Source organism: Salmo salar, chromosome ssa06 (genome assembly GCF_905237065.1).
Source record: "Salmo salar chromosome ssa06, Ssal_v3.1, whole genome shotgun sequence".
Taxonomy (NCBI): domain Eukaryota; kingdom Metazoa; phylum Chordata; class Actinopteri; order Salmoniformes; family Salmonidae; genus Salmo; species Salmo salar.
Window position 1 is genome coordinate 4,452,064 of NC_059447.1, and position 21,451 is coordinate 4,473,514.

Below are 21,451 nucleotides of genomic sequence, written 5' to 3' on the forward strand. Positions count from 1 at the left end.
AGAAATACTAGGTCTGGTATTGAATAGGTTGCAGATGACAACAGAAATACTAGGTCTGGTATTGAATAAGTTGCAGATGACAACAGAAATACTAGGTCTGGTATTGAATAGGTTGCAGATGACAACAGAAATACTAGGTCTGGTACTGAATAGGTTGCAGATGACAACAGAAATACTAGGTCTGGTATTGAATAGGTTGCAGATGACAACAGAAATACTAGGTCTGGTATTGAATAAGTTGCAGATGACAACAGAAATACTAGGTCTGGTATTGAATAAGTTGCAGATGACAACAGAAATACTAGGTCTGGTATTGAATAAGTTGTAGATGACAACAGAAATACTAGGTCTGGTATTGAATAAGTTGCAGATGACAACAGAAATACTAGGTCTGGTATTGAATAAGTTGCAGATGACAACAGAAATACTAGGTCTGGTATTGAATAGGTTGCAGATGACAACAGAAATACTAGGTCTGGTATTGAATAGGTTGCAGATGACAACAGAAATACTAGGTCTGGTATTGAATAGGTTGCAGATGACAACAGAAATACTAGGTCTGGTATTGAATAGGTTGCAGATGACAACAGAAATACTAGGTCTGGTATTGAATAGGTTGCAGATGACAACAGAAATACTAGGTCTGGTATTGAATAGGTTGCAGATGACAACATAAATACTAGGTCTGGTATTGAATAGGTTGCAGATGACAACAGAAATACTAGGTCTGGTATTGAATAGGTTGCAGATGACAACAGAAATACTAGGTCTGGTATTGAATAGGTTGCAGATGACAACAGAAATACTAGGTCTGGTATTGAATAGGTTGCAGATGATGGTTTTCCAGAAGTCACTTTCAGCAGTTTGTTTGATTAGCAAAGCAGCTGTAAGGGCTTCTGACCTCGATTGACCTCTGACCTGAGATGACCTCTCACCTGTGTTTCTGAGCCAGGACACACTCTCCTCCATCCTGAGGGTCGACGTTATAGATGAACAGCTGTCCGTCGGAGGAGGCCACCAGCAGACGAGGAAGCTTCTGGATCCTGACAGACAGACACAGGGACACAGCCAGCCATGACACCCTCACACCCAGTGGAATAGGACATACAACACTATAATTTATGGCCATTACTCTAGGATCAGGTCAGGATGATCTACGATATAGTATTTTAAACTGTGTAATTCAGTCGACTACTGTCTACTACTGTGTATTACTGTCTACTACTGTCTACTACTGTCTACTACTGTGTACTACTGTGTACTACTGTGTACTACTGTGTATAACAAATAGAAGACCAAAACCTAATGAGATAAAAAACCCACACCAACTCCCTATACAGTACACACACACACACACACACACACACACACACACACACACACACACACACACACACACACACACACACACACACACACCCGTAATCCCTAAACACAAAAACACACACACACACACCATACACACGTAATCCCTAAACACAAAAACACACACACAGGGAGACTCACGTGGCGAGGGTACAGACGTTCCTCTGCCCGGCCACTAGGAGGCGTACAGTGGCAAAGGCTCTTTCCTGACTCATCACTCCAGACACCTCAAATGCAATCAAAGTGTATTGTCATATGATAGGATACAGCCTAGTGTATACAGTACAATGTCATGCTACTTACAAGATCTCCTCTCAGTACAGCAAGTAAACAAATATTTGAAATAGTATTGAATAAGAAGAAGCATAATATATAAACATGCAGGGAACAAGAAAGAAAAGGCCAATAAGACAGACACCTGGGCTGGGAGGTAGCTGCTGGCTGCAGAGAACATCTTCCCTACGTAGGATCCCCAGGTAGGACACTCGTCCTCTCCACTACACAGAGAGAGACAGGGAGATGCACAGAGAGAGACAGGGAGATACAGGGTTAGAGAGACAGGGAGATACACAGATAGAGACAGGGTTAGAGAGACAGGGAGATACAGGGTTAGAGAGACAGGGAGATACACAGAGAGAGACAGGGTTAGAGAGACAGGGAGATACAGGGTTAGAGAGACAGGGAGGTACAGGGTTAGAGAGACAGGGAGATACAGGGTTAGAGAGACAGGGAGATACAGGGTTAGAGAGACAGGGAGATACACAGAGAGAGACAGGGAGATACAGGGTTAGAGAGACAGGGAGATACAGGGTTAGAGAGACAGGGAGATACAGGGTTAGAGAGACAGGGAGATACAGGGTTAGAGAGACAGGGAGATACAGGGTTAGAGAGAGACAGGGAGATACAGGGTTAGAGAGAGTCAGGGAGATACAGGGTTAGAGAGACAGGGAGATACAGGGTTAGAGAGACAGGGAGATACAGGGTTAGAGAGACAGGGAGATACAGGGTTAGAGAGACAGGGAGATACACAGAGAGAGACAGGGAGATACACAGAGAGAGACAGGGAGATACAGGGTTAGAGAGACAGGGAGATACAGGGTTAGAGAGACAGGGAGTTACAGGGTTAGAGAGACAGGGAGATACAGGGTTAGAGAGAGACAGGGAGATACAGGGTTAGAGAGACAGGGAGATACAGGGTTAGAGAGAGACAGGGAGATACAGGGTTAGAGAGAGACAGGGAGATACAGGGTTAGAGAGAGACAGGGAGATACAGGGTTAGAGAGACAGGGAGATACAGGGTTAGAGAGACAGGGAGATACAGGGTTAGAGAGACAGGGAGATACAGGGTTAGAGAGACAGGGAGTTACAGGGTTAGAGAGACAGGGAGATACAGGGTTAGAGAGACAGGGAGATACAGGGTTAGAGAGACAGGGAGATACAGGGTTAGAGAGACAGGGAGATACAGGGTTAGCGAGACAGGGAGATACAGGGTTAGAGAGACAGGGAGATACACAGAGAGAGACAGGGAGATACAGGGTTAGAGAGACAGGGAGATACAGGGTTAGAGAGAGACAGGGAGATACAGGGTTAGAGAGACAGGGAGATACACAGAGAGAGACAGGGAGATACAGGGTTAGAGAGACAGGGAGATACAGGGTTAGAGAGAGACAGGGAGATACAGGGTTAGAGAGACAGGGAGATACAGGGTTAGAGAGAGACAGGGAGATACAGGGTTAGAGAGACAGGGAGATACAGGGTTAGAGAGACAGGGAGATACAGGGTTAGAGAGACAGGGAGATACAGGGTTAGAGAGACAGGGAGATACAGGGTTAGAGAGACAGGGAGATACACAGAGAGAGACAGGGAGATACAGGGTTAGAGAGACAGGGAGATACAGGGTTAGAGAGACAGGTAGATACAGGGTTAGAGAGACAGGGAGATACACAGAGAGAGACAGGGAGATACAGGGTTAGAGAGACAGGGAGATACAGGGTTAGAGAGAGACAGGGAGATACAGGGTTAGAGAGACAGGGAGATACAGGGTTAGAGAGAGACAGGGAGATACAGGGTTAGAGAGACAGGGAGATACAGGGTTAGAGAGACAGGGAGATACAGGGTTAGAGAGACAGGGAGATACAGGGTTAGAGAGACAGGGAGATACACAGAGAGAGACAGGGAGATACACAGAGAGAGACAGGGAGATACAGGGTTAGAGAGACAGGGAGATACAGGGTTAGAGAGACAGGGAGTTACAGGGTTAGAGAGACAGGGAGATACAGGGTTAGAGAGACAGGGAGATACAGGGTTAGAGAGACAGGGAGATACAGGGTTAGAGAGACAGGGAGATACAGGGTTAGAGAGAGACAGGGAGATACAGGGTTAGAGAGACAGGGAGATACAGGGTTAGAGAGACAGGGAGATACAGGGTTAGAGAGACAGGGAGATACAGGGTTAGAGAGACAGGGAGATACAGGGTTAGAGAGACAGGGAGATACACAGAGAGAGACAGGGAGATACACAGAGAGAGACAGGGAGATACACAGAGAGAGACAGGGAGATACACAGAGAGAGACAGGGTTAGAGAGACAGGGAGATACAGGGTTAGAGAGACAGGGAGATACACAGAGAGAGACAGGGAGATACAGGGTTAGAGAGACAGGGAGATACAGGGTTAGAGAGACAGGGAGAGAGAAAGAGTGTGTGAGAGAGGGGGATAGAGAGAGAGGGGGGGATGGGGGATAGAGAGAGAGGGGGTAGAGAGAGGGGGGGATAGAGAGAGAGAGGGGGATGGGGGATAGAGAGAGGAGAGAGAAGGGGGATAGAGAGATGGGGGATAGAGAGAGATGGGGATAGAGAGAGGGGGTAGAGAGAGAGGGGGGGTAGAGAGAGAGGGGGGATAGAGAGAGAGGGGGGATAGAGAGAGAGAGATAGGGGGAATAGAGAGAGAGAGATAGGGGGATAGAGAGAGAGGTGGGGTAGAGAGAGAGAGATGGGGGGATAGAGAGAGAGAGAGATAGGCGGATAGAGAGAGAGGTGGGGTAGAGAGAGAGAGATAGGGGGGATAGAGAGAGATAGAGGGGTAGAGAGAGAGAGAGGGGGATGGGGGATAGAGAGAGAGGGGGGGTAGAGAGAGAGATAGGGGATAGAGAGAGAGATAGGGGGGATAGAGAGAGATAGGGGGGATAGAGAGAGATAGGGGGGATAGAGAGAGATAGGGGGATAGAGAGAGATAGGGGGGATAGAGAGAGAGATGGGGGATAGAGAGAGAGATAGAGGGGATAGAGAGAGAGGTGGGGTAGAGAGAGAGAGATAGAGGGGATAGAGAGAGATAGAGGGGTAGATAGAGAGATGGGGGGATAGAGAGATGGGGGGATAGAGAGAGATAGAGGGATAGAGAGAGATAGATAGGGGGATAGAGAGAGATGAGGGGTAGAGAGAGAGATGTATGATGGCTTGCCAGGTTGGGGGTGACTCCTATGTGTGTGTGGTGTGTGTGTGTACCTGGGTCCGTGCTGTTCCAGTTTGAAGATGTGTACGGTCTCAGTGTTGCTGGAGGCACAGAGGAACTGGGCGTCAGGACTGAAGGACAGGGAACTGATATTGACGTACCTGCAGACAGACACACACACACACACACACACACACACACACACACACACACACACACACACACACACAAGTTATTATAAGTCTCTTCTACACTCATACTGTTAGTAAGAACTTAATTACACAAATGACGTTATCTAGCTATGAAAGAAGCGTTTGAAACATTTCAGCGGGCCATTCCTTTCCTTTGCTTTGTTCTATCACACATTGTCATAATGAGAGATGTGTCATTATAAACCTGTCTTCAGTCTGTTCTAATGTTGTCATAATGAGAGATGTGTCATTATAAACCTGTCTTCAGTCTGTTCTAATGTCATAATGAGAGATGTGTCATTATAAACCTGTCTTCAGTCTGTTCTAATGTCATAATGAGAGATGTGTCATTATAAACCTGTCTTCAGTCTGTTCTAATGTCATAATGAGAGATGTGTCATTATAAACCTGTCTTCAGTCTGTTCTAATGTCATAATGAGAGATGTGTCATTATAAACCTGTCTTCAGTCTGTTCTAATGTTGTCATAATGAGAGATGTGTCATTATAAACCTGTCTTCAGTCTGTTCTAATGTTGTCATAATGAGAGATGTGTCATTATAAACCTGTCTTCAGTCTGTTCTAATGTTGTCATAATGAGAGATGTGTCATTATAAACCTGTCTTCAGTCTGTTCTAATGTTGTCATAATGAGAGATGTGTCATTATAAACCTGTCTTCAGTCTGTTCTAATGTTGTCATAATGAGAGATGTGTCATTATAAACCTGTCTTCAGTCTGTTCTAATGTTGTCATAATGAGAGATGTGTCATTATAAACCTGTCTTCAGTCTGTTCTAATGTTGTCATAATGAGAGATGTGTCATTATAAACCCGTCTTCAGTCTGTTCTAATGTCATAATGAGAGATGTGTCATTATAAACCTGTCTTCAGTCTGTTCTAATGTCATAATGAGAGATGTGTCATTATAAACCTGTCTTCAGTCTGTTCTAATGTTGTCATAATGAGAGATGTGTCATTATAAACCCGTCTTCAGTCTGTTCTAATGTCATAATGAGAGATGTGTCATTATAAACCTGTCTTCAGTCTGTTCTCATGTTGTCATAATGAGAGATGTGTCATTATAAACCTGTCTTCAGTCTGTTCTCATGTTGTCATAATGAGAGATGTGTCATTATAAACCTGTCTTCAGTCTGTTCTCATGTTGTCATAATGAGAGATGTGTCATTATAAACCTGTCTTCAGTCTGTTCTAATGTTGTCATAATGAGAGATGTGTCATTATAAACCTGTCTTCAGTCTGTTCTAATGTTGTCATAATGAGAGATGTGTCATTATAAACCTGTCTTCAGTCTGTTCTAATGTTGTCATAATGAGAGATGTGTCATTATAAACCTGTCTTCAGTCTGTTCTAATGTTGTCATAATGAGAGATGTGTCATTATAAACCTGTCTTCAGTCTGTTCTAATGTTGTCATAATGAGAGATGTGTCATTATAAACCTGTCTTCAGTCTGTTCTAATGTTGTCATAATGAGAGATGTGTCATTATAAACCTGTCTTCAGTCTGTTCTAATGTTGTCATAATGAGAGATGTGTCATTATAAACCTGTCTTCAGTCTGTTCTAATGTTGTCATAATGAGAGATGTGTCATTATAAACCTGTCTTCAGTCTGTTCTAATGTTGTCATAATGAGAGATGTGTCATTATAAACCTGTCTTCAGTCTGTTCTAATGTTGTCATAATGAGAGATGTGTCATTATAAACCTGTCTTCAGTCTGTTCTAATGTTGTCATAATGAGAGATGTGTCATTATAAACCTGTCTTCAGTCTGTTCTAATGTTGTCATAATGAGAGATGTGTCATTATAAACCTGTCTTCAGTCTGTTCTAATGTTGTCATAATGAGAGATGTGTCATTATAAACCTGTCTTCAGTCTGTTCTAATGTTGTCATAATGAGAGATGTGTCATTATAAACCTGTCTTCAGTCTGTTCTAATGTTGTCATAATGAGAGATGTGTCATTATAAACCTGTCTTCAGTCTGTTCTAATGTTGTCATAATGAGAGATGTGTCATTATAAACCTGTCTTCAGTCTGTTCTAATGTTGTCATAATGAGAGATGTGTCATTATAAACCTGTCTTCAGTCTGTTCTAATGTTGTCATAATGAGAGATGTGTCATTATAAACCTGTCTTCAGTCTGTTCTAATGTTGTCATAATGAGAGATGTGTCATTATAAACCTGTCTTCAGTCTGTTCTAATGTTGTCATAATGAGAGATGTGTCATTATAAACCTGTCTTCAGTCTGTTCTAATGTTGTCATAATGAGAGATGTGTCATTATAAACCTGTCTTCAGTCTGTTCTAATGTTGTCATAATGAGAGATGTGTCATTATAAACCTGTCTTCAGTCTGTTCTAATGTCATAATGAGAGATGTGTCATTATAAACCTGTCTTCAGTCTGTTCTAATGTTGTCATAATGAGAGATGTGTCATTATAAACCTGTCTTCAGTCTGTTCTAATGTTGTCATAATGAGAGATGTGTCATTATAAACCTGTCTTCAGTCTGTTCTAATGTGCATAATGAGAGATGTGTCATTATAAACCTGTCTTCAGTCTGTTCTAATGTGTCATAATGAGAGATGTGTCATTATAAACCTGTCTTCAGTCTGTTCTAATGTTGTCATAATGAGAGATGTGTCATTATAAACCTGTCTTCAGTCTGTTCTAATGTGTCATAATGAGAGATGTGTCATTATAAACCTGTCTTCAGTCTGTTCTAATGTCATAATGAGAGATGTGTCATTATAAACCTGTCTTCAGTCTGTTCTAATGTGCATAATGAGAGATGTGTCATTATAAACCTGTCTTCAGTCTGTTCTAATGTGTCATAATGAGAGATGTGTCATTATAAACCTGTCTTCAGTCTGTTCTAATGTTGTCATAATGAGAGATGTGTCATTATAAACCTGTCTTCAGTCTGTTCTAATGTGTCATAATGAGAGATGTGTCATTATAAACCTGTCTTCAGTCTGTTCTAATGTTGTCATAATGAGAGATGTGTCATTATAAACCTGTCTTCAGTCTGTTCTAATGTTGTCATAATGAGAGATGTGTCATTATAAACCTGTCTTCAGTCTGTTCTAATGTTTCATAATGAGAGATGTGTCATTATAAACCTGTCTTCAGTCTGTTCTAATGTTGTCATAATGAGAGATGTGTCATTATAAACCTGTCTTCAGTCTGTTCTAATGTGTCATAATGAGAGATGTGTCATTATAAACCTGTCTTCAGTCTGTTCTAATGTTGTCATAATGAGAGATGTGTCATTATAAACCTGTCTTCAGTCTGTTCTAATGTTCATAATGAGAGATGTGTCATTATAAACCTGTCTTCAGTCTGTTCTAATGTGCATAATGAGAGATGTGTCATTATAAACCTGTCTTCAGTCTGTTCTAATGTCATAATGAGAGATGTGTCATTATAAACCTGTCTTCAGTCTGTTCTAATGTGTCATAATGAGAGATGTGTCATTATAAACCTGTCTTCAGTCTGTTCTAATGTTTCATAATGAGAGATGTGTCATTATAAACCTGTCTTCAGTCTGTTCTAATGTTGTCATAATGAGAGATGTGTCATTATAAACCTGTCTTCAGTCTGTTCTAATGTTGCATAATGAGAGATGTGTCATTATAAACCTGTCTTCAGTCTGTTCTAATGTTGTCATAATGAGAGATGTGTCATTATAAACCTGTCTTCAGTCTGTTCTAATGTTTCATAATGAGAGATGTGTCATTATAAACCTGTCTTCAGTCTGTTCTAATGTTGCATAATGAGAGATGTGTCATTATAAACCTGTCTTCAGTCTGTTCTAATGTTGTCATAATGAGAGATGTGTCATTATAAACCTGTCTTCAGTCTGTTCTAATGTTGTCATAATGAGAGATGTGTCATTATAAACCTGTCTTCAGTCTGTTCTAATGTTTCATAATGAGAGATGTGTCATTATAAACCTGTCTTCAGTCTGTTCTAATGTTGTCATAATGAGAGATGTGTCATTATAAACCTGTCTTCAGTCTGTTCTAATGTGCATAATGAGAGATGTGTCATTATAAACCTGTCTTCAGTCTGTTCTAATGTGTCATAATGAGAGATGTGTCATTATAAACCTGTCTTCAGTCTGTTCTAATGTTGTCATAATGAGAGATGTGTCATTATAAACCTGTCTTCAGTCTGTTCTAATGTTGTCATAATGAGAGATGTGTCATTATAAACCTGTCTTCAGTCTGTTCTAATGTTGTCATAATGAGAGATGTGTCATTATAAACCTGTCTTCAGTCTGTTCTAATGTTGTCATAATGAGAGATGTGTCATTATAAACCTGTCTTCAGTCTGTTCTAATGTTGTCATAATGAGAGATGTGTCATTATAAACCTGTCTTCAGTCTGTTCTAATGTGTCATAATGAGAGATGTGTCATTATAAACCTGTCTTCAGTCTGTTCTAATGTTGTCATAATGAGAGATGTGTCATTATAAACCTGTCTTCAGTCTGTTCTAATGTTTCATAATGAGAGATGTGTCATTATAAACCTGTCTTCAGTCTGTTCTAATGTTGTCATAATGAGAGATGTGTCATTATAAACCTGTCTTCAGTCTGTTCTAATGTTGTCATAATGAGAGATGTGTCATTATAAACCTGTCTTCAGTCTGTTCTAATGTTGTCATAATGAGAGATGTGTCATTATAAACCTGTCTTCAGTCTGTTCTAATGTTGTCATAATGAGAGATGTGTCATTATAAACCTGTCTTCAGTCTGTTCTAATGTTGTCATAATGAGAGATGTGTCATTATAAACCTGTCTTCAGTCTGTTCTAATGTTGTCATAATGAGAGATGTGTCATTATAAACCTGTCTTCAGTCTGTTCTAATGTTGTCATAATGAGAGATGTGTCATTATAAACCTGTCTTCAGTCTGTTCTAATGTTGTCATAATGAGAGATGTGTCATTATAAACCTGTCTTCAGTCTGTTCTAATGTTGTCATAATGAGAGATGTGTCATTATAAACCTGTCTTCAGTCTGTTCTAATGTTGTCATAATGAGAGATGTGTCATTATAAACCTGTCTTCAGTCTGTTCTAATGTTGTCATAATGAGAGATGTGTCATTATAAACCTGTCTTCAGTCTGTTCTAATGTTGTCATAATGAGAGATGTGTCATTATAAACCTGTCTTCAGTCTGTTCTAATGTTGTCATAATGAGAGATGTGTCATTATAAACCTGTCTTCAGTCTGTTCTAATGTTGTCATAATGAGAGATGTGTCATTATAAACCTGTCTTCAGTCTGTTCTAATGTTGTCATAATGAGAGATGTGTCATTATAAACCTGTCTTCAGTCTGTTCTAATGTTGTCATAATGAGAGATGTGTCATTATAAACCTGTCTTCAGTCTGTTCTAATGTTGTCATAATGAGAGATGTGTCATTATAAACCTGTCTTCAGTCTGTTCTAATGTTTCATAATGAGAGATGTGTCATTATAAACCTGTCTTCAGTCTGTTCTAATGTGTCATAATGAGAGATGTGTCATTATAAACCTGTCTTCAGTCTGTTCTAATGTGTCATAATGAGAGATGTGTCATTATAAACCTGTCTTCAGTCTGTTCTAATGTGTCATAATGAGAGATGTGTCATTATAAACCTGTCTTCAGTCTGTTCTAATGTTGTCATAATGAGAGATGTGTCATTATAAACCTGTCTTCAGTCTGTTCTAATGTTGTCATAATGAGAGATGTGTCATTATAAACCTGTCTTCAGTCTGTTCTAATGTGCATAATGAGAGATGTGTCATTATAAACCTGTCTTCAGTCTGTTCTAATGTTTCATAATGAGAGATGTGTCATTATAAACCTGTCTTCAGTCTGTTCTAATGTGTCATAATGAGAGATGTGTCATTATAAACCTGTCTTCAGTCTGTTCTAATGTTGTCATAATGAGAGATGTGTCATTATAAACCTGTCTTCAGTCTGTTCTAATGTGTCATAATGAGAGATGTGTCATTATAAACCTGTCTTCAGTCTGTTCTAATGTTGTCATAATGAGAGATGTGTCATTATAAACCTGTCTTCAGTCTGTTCTAATGTTTCATAATGAGAGATGTGTCATTATAAACCTGTCTTCAGTCTGTTCTAATGTTGTCATAATGAGAGATGTGTCATTATAAACCTGTCTTCAGTCTGTTCTAATGTTGCATAATGAGAGATGTGTCATTATAAACCTGTCTTCAGTCTGTTCTAATGTTGTCATAATGAGAGATGTGTCATTATAAACCTGTCTTCAGTCTGTTCTAATGTGTCATAATGAGAGATGTGTCATTATAAACCTGTCTTCAGTCTGTTCTAATGTTGTCATAATGAGAGATGTGTCATTATAAACCTGTCTTCAGTCTGTTCTAATGTTGTCATAATGAGAGATGTGTCATTATAAACCTGTCTTCAGTCTGTTCTAATGTTGTCATAATGAGAGATGTGTCATTATAAACCTGTCTTCAGTCTGTTCTAATGTTGTCATAATGAGAGATGTGTCATTATAAACCTGTCTTCAGTCTGTTCTAATGTTCATAATGAGAGATGTGTCATTATAAACCTGTCTTCAGTCTGTTCTAATGTTGTCATAATGAGAGATGTGTCATTATAAACCTGTCTTCAGTCTGTTCTAATGTTGTCATAATGAGAGATGTGTCATTATAAACCTGTCTTCAGTCTGTTCTAATGTGTCATAATGAGAGATGTGTCATTATAAACCTGTCTTCAGTCTGTTCTAATGTTTCATAATGAGAGATGTGTCATTATAAACCTGTCTTCAGTCTGTTCTAATGTTGTCATAATGAGAGATGTGTCATTATAAACCTGTCTTCAGTCTGTTCTAATGTTGTCATAATGAGAGATGTGTCATTATAAACCTGTCTTCAGTCTGTTCTAATGTTTCATAATGAGAGATGTGTCATTATAAACCTGTCTTCAGTCTGTTCTAATGTTGTCATAATGAGAGATGTGTCATTATAAACCTGTCTTCAGTCTGTTCTAATGTTTCATAATGAGAGATGTGTCATTATAAACCTGTCTTCAGTCTGTTCTAATGTTGTCATAATGAGAGATGTGTCATTATAAACCTGTCTTCAGTCTGTTCTAATGTGTCATAATGAGAGATGTGTCATTATAAACCTGTCTTCAGTCTGTTCTAATGTTGTCATAATGAGAGATGTGTCATTATAAACCTGTCTTCAGTCTGTTCTAATGTGTCATAATGAGAGATGTGTCATTATAAACCTGTCTTCAGTCTGTTCTAATGTTGTCATAATGAGAGATGTGTCATTATAAACCTGTCTTCAGTCTGTTCTAATGTTGTCATAATGAGAGATGTGTCATTATAAACCCGTCTTCAGTCTGTTCTAATGTTGTCATAATGAGAGATGTGTCATTATAAACCCGTCTTCAGTCTGTTCTAATGTTGTCATAATGAGAGATGTGTCATTATAAACCTGTCTTCAGTCTGTTCTAATGTGTCATAATGAGAGATGTGTCATTATAAACCTGTCTTCAGTCTGTTCTAATGTTCATAATGAGAGATGTGTCATTATAAACCTGTCTTCAGTCTGTTCTAATGTTGTCATAATGAGAGATGTGTCATTATAAACCTGTCTTCAGTCTGTTCTAATGTTGTCATAATGAGAGATGTGTCATTATAAACCTGTCTTCAGTCTGTTCTAATGTTGTCATAATGAGAGATGTGTCATTATAAACCTGTCTTCAGTCTGTTCTAATGTCATAATGAGAGATGTGTCATTATAAACCTGTCTTCAGTCTGTTCTAATGTTGTCATAATGAGAGATGTGTCATTATAAACCTGTCTTCAGTCTGTTCTAATGTTGTCATAATGAGAGATGTGTCATTATAAACCTGTCTTCAGTCTGTTCTAATGTCATAATGAGAGATGTGTCATTATAAACCTGTCTTCAGTCTGTTCTAATGTCATAATGAGAGATGTGTCATTATAAACCTGTCTTCAGTCTGTTCTAATGTTGTCATAATGAGAGATGTGTCATTATAAACCTGTCTTCAGTCTGTTCTAATGTTGTCATAATGAGAGATGTGTCATTATAAACCTGTCTTCAGTCTGTTCTAATGTTGTCATAATGAGAGATGTGTCATTATAAACCTGTCTTCAGTCTGTTCTAATGTTCATAATGAGAGATGTGTCATTATAAACCTGTCTTCAGTCTGTTCTAATGTTGTCATAATGAGAGATGTGTCATTATAAACCTGTCTTCAGTCTGTTCTAATGTTGTCATAATGAGAGATGTGTCATTATAAACCTGTCTTCAGTCTGTTCTAATGTTGTCATAATGAGAGATGTGTCATTATAAACCTGTCTTCAGTCTGTTCTAATGTTGTCATAATGAGAGATGTGTCATTATAAACCTGTCTTCAGTCTGTTCTAATGTTGTCATAATGAGAGATGTGTCATTATAAACCTGTCTTCAGTCTGTTCTAATGTTGTCATAATGAGAGATGTGTCATTATAAACCTGTCTTCAGTCTGTTCTAATGTTGTCATAATGAGAGATGTGTCATTATAAACCTGTCTTCAGTCTGTTCTAATGTTGTCATAATGAGAGATGTGTCATTATAAACCTGTCTTCAGTCTGTTCTAATGTCATAATGAGAGATGTGTCATTATAAACCTGTCTTCAGTCTGTTCTAATGTTGTCATAATGAGAGATGTGTCATTATAAACCTGTCTTCAGTCTGTTCTAATGTCATAATGAGAGATGTGTCATTATAAACCTGTCTTCAGTCTGTTCTAATGTCATAATGAGAGATGTGTCATTATAAACCTGTCTTCAGTCTGTTCTAATGTTGTCATAATGAGAGATGTGTCATTATAAACCTGTCTTCAGTCTGTTCTAATGTTGTCATAATGAGAGATGTGTCATTATAAACCTGTCTTCAGTCTGTTCTAATGTTGTCATAATGAGAGATGTGTCATTATAAACCTGTCTTCAGTCTGTTCTAATGTCATAATGAGAGATGTGTCATTATAAACCTGTCTTCAGTCTGTTCTAATGTTGTCATAATGAGAGATGTGTCATTATAAACCTGTCTTCAGTCTGTTCTAATGTTGTCATAATGAGAGATGTGTCATTATAAACCTGTCTTCAGTCTGTTCTAATGTTGTCATAATGAGAGATGTGTCATTATAAACCTGTCTTCAGTCTGTTCTAATGTCATAATGAGAGATGTGTCATTATAAACCTGTCTTCAGTCTGTTCTAATGTCATAATGAGAGATGTGTCATTATAAACCTGTCTTCAGTCTGTTCTAATGTCATAATGAGAGATGTGTCATTATAAACCTGTCTTCAGTCTGTTCTAATGTTCATAATGAGAGATGTGTCATTATAAACCTGTCTTCAGTCTGTTCTAATGTTGTCATAATGTGAGTCTACTACTCTACATTCCAGATATATGCACACCCATATGCTTGTCTCCCCAATCTGGACATGACATCTATGGGCACAGTGTTGCCAGTGTTAATTATAGTGCTGTTTGAGGTCAACATCTTTCAAGATATTTTCACCCTCAGGTTGGTGTTATCATCGGTGTAAATGAAACCTGCTTTTACAGCTGATCAAGAGTAGATTTAACTATTTGACAATCAATCCGTATAACTGAAGAAAGTATGTCCTTGTTTACCACAGCAAAATCTACTGTGGCAATTTACCCTACATATTTTATAAATGGAAAACTCATGTTGATGTAGCTTGCTCTAACACAGTTTTCATTTCCAATTTATGTAAAACATTAATTACAACTTGTCTTAAAAAGTATGGTCATTTCTTATCAAGATTGGGGTTGAAATATCCCTATCCTGACCATATTTGGGGGTGAAATATCCCTGCCCTGTCCATATTTGGGGGTGAAATATCCCTGCCCTGTCCATATTTGGGGGTGAAATATCCCTATCCTGACCATATTTGGGGGTGAAATATCCCTGCCCTGTCCATATTTGGGGGTGAAATATCCCTATCCTGACCATATTTGGGGGTGAAATATCCCTATCCTGACCATATTTGGGGGTGAAATATCCCTGCCCTGTCCATATTTGGGGGTGAAATATCCCTGCCCTGTCCATATTTGGGGGTGAAATATCCCTATCCTGACCATATTTGGGGGTGAAATATCCCTGCCCTGTCCATATTTGGGGGTGAAATATCCCTATCCTGACCATATTTGGGGGTGAAATATCCCTGCCCTGTCCATATTTGGGGGTGAAATATCCCTATCCTGACCATATTTGGGGGTGAAATATCCCTATCCTGACCATATTTGGGGGTGAAATATCCCTATCCTGACCATATTTGGGGGTGAAATATTCCTGCCCTGTCCATATTTGGGGGTGAAATATCCCTGCCCTGACCATATTTGGGGGTGAAATATCCCTATCCTGACCATATTTGGGGGTGAAATATCCCTGCCCTGTCCATATTTGGGGGTGAAATATCCCTATCCTGACCATATTTGGGGGTGAAATATCCCTATCCTGACCATATTTGGGGGTGAAATATCCCTATCCTGACCATATTTGGGGGTGAAATATCCCTATCCTGACCATATTTGGGGGTGAAATATCCCTGCCCTGTCCATATTTGGGGGTGAAATATCCCTGCCCTGACCATATTTGGGGGTGAAATATCCCTATCCTGACCATATTTGGGGGTGAAATATCCCTGCCCTGTCCATATTTGGGGGTGAAATATCCCTATCCTGACCATATTTGGGGGTGAAATATCCCTGCCCTGTCCATATTTGGGGGTGAAATATCCCTATCCTGACCATATTTGGGGGTGAAATATCCCTGCCCTGTCCATATTTGGGGGTGAAATATCCCTATCCTGACCATATTTGGGGGTGAAATATCCCTGCCCTGACCATATTTGGGGGTGAAATATTCCTGCCCTGACCATATTTGGAATGTGTAACTAAACCAAGCCAATCGTGATTAGATTAAATAATCTCACATTTTAATGATATGAAAAGGTAATCTAATAAAGCTTTTTCAAATGGGACATTATTTAAAGTTCGAATGCCTACTACCACTGTATTGTTATACTGTATACACAGACTCCTTCTACTAGTATTTTACATTCATCAGCCTTATGGTTTCCCACAAAACATTTTCATTTTTTAAATGTTTAACCTTTATTCTTGTTTACAGTAACGGCCTACCCGGACGACTCTGGGCCAATTGTGCATCGCCCTATGGGACTCCCAATCACGGCCGGATGTGACCCTGGATTCGAACCAGGTTATTTCATTGGGGGCGGGAACAGAGAACCTTGACGAGGAAATGTGCAGCCGTCTGGTACCAGCATGAGATCAGCTAAATCACTGGATTATTCTAGTGGGTTTTACGTTGCTTGTTCATCAGGTGTGTTTTATGTGTTCTGTTAGTCCTGTTCATTAGGTGTGTGTTCTGTTAGTCCTGTTCATTAGGTGTGTGTTCTGTTAGTCCTGTTCATTAGGTGTGTGTTCTGTTAGTCCTGTTCATTAGGTGTGTTTTATGTGTTCTGTTAGTCCTGTTCATTAGGTGTGTTTTATGTGTTCTGTTAGTTCTGTTCATAAGGTGTGTTTTATGTGTTCTGTTAGTCCTGTTCATGAAGTGTGTTTTATGTGTTCTGTTAGTCCTGTTCATTAGGTGTGTTTTATGTGTTCTGTTAGTCCTGTTCATTAGGTGTGTTTTATGTGTTCTGTTAGTTCTGTTCATAAGGTGTGTTTTATGTGTTCTGTTAGTCCTGTTCATGAAGTGTGTTTTATGTGTTCTGTTAGTCCTGTTCATGAAGTGTGTTTTATGTGTTCTGTTAGTCCTGTTCATTAGGTGTGTTTTATGTGTTCTGTTAGTTCTGTTCATAAGGTGTGTTTTATGTGTTCTGTTAGTCCTGTTCATGAAGTGTGTTTTATGTGTTCTGTTAGTCCTGTTCATTAGGTGTGTTTTATGTGTTCTGTTAGTCCTGTTCATTAGGTGTGTTTTATGTGTTCTGTTAGTTCTGTTCATAAGGTGTGTTTTATGTGTTCTGTTAGTCCTGTTCATGAAGTGTGTTTTATGTGTTCTGTTAGTCCTGTTCATTAGGTGTGTTTTATGTGTTCTGTTAGTTCTGTTCATAAGGTGTGTTTTATGTGTTCTGTTAGTCCTGTTCATGAAGTGTGTTTTATGTGTTCTGTTAGTTCTGTTCATGAAGTGTGTTTTATGTGTTCTGTTAGTTCTGTTCATTAGGTGTGTTTTATGTGTTCTGTTAGTCCTGTTCATCAGGTGTGTTTTATGTGTTCTGTTAGTCCTGTTCATTAGGTGTGTTTTATGTGTTCTGTTAGTCCTGTTCATTAGGTGTGTTTTATGTGTTCTGTTAGTCCTGTTCATGAAGTGTGTTTTATGTGTTCTGTTAGTCCTGTTCATTAGGTGTGTTTTATGTGTTCTGTTAGTCCTGTTCATGAAGTGTGTTTTATGTGTTCTGTTAGTCCTGTTCATTAGGTGTGTTTTATGTGTTCTGTTAGTCCTGTTCATTAGGTGTGTTTTATGTGTTCTGTTAGTCCTGTTCATTAGGTGTGTTTTATGTGTTCTGTTAGTCCTGTTCATGAAGTGTGTTTTATGTGTTCTGTTAGTCCTGTTCATTAGGTGTGTTTTATGTGTTCTGTTAGTCCTGTTCATGAAGTGTGTTTTATGTGTTCTGTTAGTCCTGTTCATCAGGTGTGTTTTATGTGTTCTGTTAGTCCTGTTCATTAGGTGTGTTTTATGTGTTCTGTTAGTCCTGTTCATTAGGTGTGTTTTATGTGTTCTGTTAGTCCTGTTCATTACAGTAGATGTAGACTATGTTGTGTAGTAAAGTGTGTTTATACAGTTTATGTTGTATTGTGTGAACTCTGACCTCTTCATCCCTCTGCGGAACTCAAACAGACGCTGTCCCTCTGGGATGGAGAACACACGGATTACAGTACCCTGGAGAGAGAGCGGGAGGGAGGGAGGGAGGGAGGGAGGGAGGGAGGGAGGGAGGAAGAAAGAAAGAAAGAGAGTCAGTCCCTCACAGTCAGGACTGTCTAAATAGAGGGAGAAAGAGAGTCAGTCCCTCACAGTCAGGACTGTCTAAATAGAGGGAGACAGAGAGTCAGTCCCTCACAGTCAGGACTGTCTAAATAGAGGGAGACAGAGAGTCAGTCCCTCACAGTCAGGACTGTCTAAATAGAGGGAGAAAGAGAGTCAGTCCCTCACAGTCAGGACTGTCTAAATAGAGGGAGACAGAGAGTCAGTCCCTCACAGTCAGGACTGTCTAAATAGAGGGAGACAGAGAGTCAGTCCCTCACAGTCAGGACTGTCTAAATAGAGGGAGACAGAGAGTCAGTCCCTCACAGTCAGGACTGTCTAAATAGAGGAAGGGAGAAAGAGAGTCAGTCCCTCACAGTCAGGACTGTCTAAATAGAGGGAGACAGAGAGTCAGTCCCTCACAGTCAGGGCTGTCTAAATAGAGGGAGACAGAGAGTCAGTCCCTCACAGTCAGGACTGTCTAAATAGAGGGAGGGAGAAAGAGAGTCAGTCCCTCACAGTCAGGGCTGTCTAAATAGAGGGAGACAGAGAGTCAGTCCCTCACAGTCAGGGCTGTCTAAATAGAGGGAGGGAGACAGAGAGTCAGTCCCTCACAGTCAGGACTGTCTAAATAGAGGGAGACAGAGAGTCAGTCCCTCACAGTCAGGACTGTCTAAATAGAGGGAGACAGAGAGTCAGTCCCTCACAGTCAGGGCTGTCTAAATAGAGGGAGGGAGAAAGAGAGTCAGTCCCTCACAGTCAGGACTGTCTAAATAGAGGGAGGGAGAAAGAGAGTCAGTCCCTCACAGTCAGGACTGTCTAAATAGAGGGAGACAGAGAGTCAGTCCCTCACAGTCAGGGCTGTCTAAATAGAGGGAGACAGAGAGTCAGTCCCTCACAGTCAGGGCTGTCTAAATAGAGGGAGACAGAGAGTCAGTCCCTCACAGTCAGGACTGTCTAAATAGAGGGAGGGAGACAGAGAGTCAGTCCCTCACAGTCAGGACTGTCTAAATAGAGGAGGGAGAGAGAGAGTCAGTCCCTCACAGTCAGGGCTGTCTAAATAGAGGGAGACAGAGAGTCAGTCCCTCACAGTCAGGGCTGTCTAAATAGAGGGAGGGAACAGAGAGTCAGTCCCTCACAGTCAGGACTGTCTAAATAGAGGGAGGGAGACAGAGAGTCAGTCCCTCACAGTCAGGACTGTCTAAATAGAGGGAGACAGAGAGTCAGTCCCTCACAGTCAGGACTGTCTAAATAGAGGGAGACAGAGAGTCAGTCCCTCACAGTCAGGACTGTCTAGCTAAATCAAGTTATCTTCAGGATGCCCCGCCCACATGGGCTTATAATACACTATGTGCTATAGCAGAATACATCTATTACTAGTCAAGTACTGAATGTTGTGGACATAGCCAGGGCCTAACTGCAATAGTACTGAATGTTGTGGACATAGCCAGGGCCTAACTGCAATAGTACTGAATGATGTGGACATAGCCAGGGCCTAACTGCAATAGTACTGAATGATGTGGACATAGCCAGGGCCTAACTGCAATAGTACTGAATGTTGTGGACACAGCCAGGGCCTAACTGCAATAGTACTGAATGTTGTGGACACAGCCAGGACCTAACTGCAATAGTACTGAATGATGTGGACATAGCCAGGGCCTAACTGCAATAGTACTGAATGTTGTGGACATAGCCAGGGCCTAACTGCAATAGTACTGAATGATGTGGACACAGCCAGGGCCTAACTGCAATAGTACTGAATGTTGTGGACACAGCCAGGACCTAACTGCAATAGTACTGAATGATGTGGACATAGCCAGGACCTAACTGCAATAGTACTGAATGATGTGGACATAGCCAGGGCCTAACTGCAATAGTACTGAATGTTGTGGACACAGCCAGGGCCTAACTGCAATAGTACTGAATGTTGTGGACACAGCCAGGGCCTAACTGCAATAGTACTGAATGATGTGGACATAGCCAGGGCCTAACTGCAATAGTACTGAATGTTGTGGACACAGCCAGGGCCTAACTGCAATAGTACTGAATGTTGTGGACATAGCCAGGGCCTAACTGCAATAGTACTGAATGATGTGGACATAGCCAGGGCCTAACTGCAATAATACTGAATGTTTTGGACATAGCCAGGGCCTAACTGCAATAGTACTGAATGTTGTGGACATAGCCAGGGCCTAACTGCAATAGTACTGAATGATGTGGACATAGCCAGGGCCTAACTGCAATAGTACTGAATGTTGTGGACATAGCCAGGGCCTAACTGCAATAGTACTGAATGTTGTGGACATAGCCAGGACCTAACTGCAATAGTACTGAATGATGTGGACATAGCCAGGGCCTAACTGCAATAGTACTGAATGTTTTGGACATAGCCAGGGCCTAACTGCAATAGTACTGAATGTTGTGGACATAGCCAGGGCCTAACTGCAATAGTACTGAATGATGTGGACATAGCCAGGGCCTAACTGCAATAGTACTGAATGATGTGGACATAGCCAGGGCCTAAATGCAATAGTACTGAATGATGTGGACATAGCCAGGGCCTAACTGCAATATCCAGGTAAGTTGTCAAAAAGCAGCGCTGGCCTCCCGTCACTAGGGGCAGCTGTCCTGGTAGTGCTTACCCTCTCCGAGGCGCTGGCCAGCTTGGTGCCTGACGAGTTGAAGGTGAGAGCAGCCAGGGGACTGTCATGGGCCGGGATCATTGTCACAGTGCTCTGAGAGAGAGAGAGAGAGAGAGAGAGAGAGAGAGAGAGAGAGAGAGAGAGAGAGAGAGAGAGAGAGAGAGAGAGAGAGAGAGAGAGAGAGAGAGAGAGAGAGAGAGAGAGAGAGAGAGAGAGAGAGAGAGAGAGAGAGAGAGAGAGGATGATTGACTGCTTTACATGGGACTGCAACACAATTATACCACTGAGTCATAAAACAGAAACATGGTACTACTGCCATATATAACGACTTGACTGCAATGTCTGAACATCCCTTCAATGTAGCAGCTACAGTAGTACTGACAACCAAGCTATAGAGCACAGTACAGTAGCAGTACAGCAGTAGTACAGTAGTAGTAAAGTAGTATAGTAGTACAGTAGTAGTATAGTAGTAGCACAGTAGTAGTATAGTAGTACAGTAATACAGTAGTAGTATAGCAGCAGTGCAGTATTATAGTAGTAGTACAGTAGCAGTACAATAGTGTAGTAGTTTTGTAGCAGTGCAGTGGTACAGTAGCAGTACAGTAGTATAGTAGTAGTACAGTAGCAGTACAGTAGTACAGTAGTAGTACAGTAGCAGTACAATAGTGTAGTAGTTTTGTAGCAGTGTAGTGGTATAGAAGCAGTACAGTAGTATAGTA

The 21,451-nt window shown here is 40.5% G+C and overlaps 1 protein-coding gene across 1 annotated transcript in view; it reads right to left on the bottom strand.

Annotated features, from left to right (window-relative positions):
- The window catches only part of LOC106606228 (WD repeat domain phosphoinositide-interacting protein 1), a 56,638-nt gene that overhangs the window by 9,801 nt on the left and 25,386 nt on the right, over positions 1-21,451 (bottom strand). Inside the window, exons 6-11 of the mRNA XM_045719591.1 lie at positions 20,733-20,825; positions 17,939-18,009; positions 4,867-4,974; positions 1,784-1,862; positions 1,507-1,592; positions 936-1,043 (exon numbers count right to left, since the gene is read on the bottom strand). Coding sequence (XP_045575547.1) covers positions 936-1,043; positions 1,507-1,592; positions 1,784-1,862; positions 4,867-4,974; positions 17,939-18,009; positions 20,733-20,825 — 545 coding nt within the window. The remainder of the gene's footprint in view (positions 1-935; positions 1,044-1,506; positions 1,593-1,783; positions 1,863-4,866; positions 4,975-17,938; positions 18,010-20,732; positions 20,826-21,451) is intronic.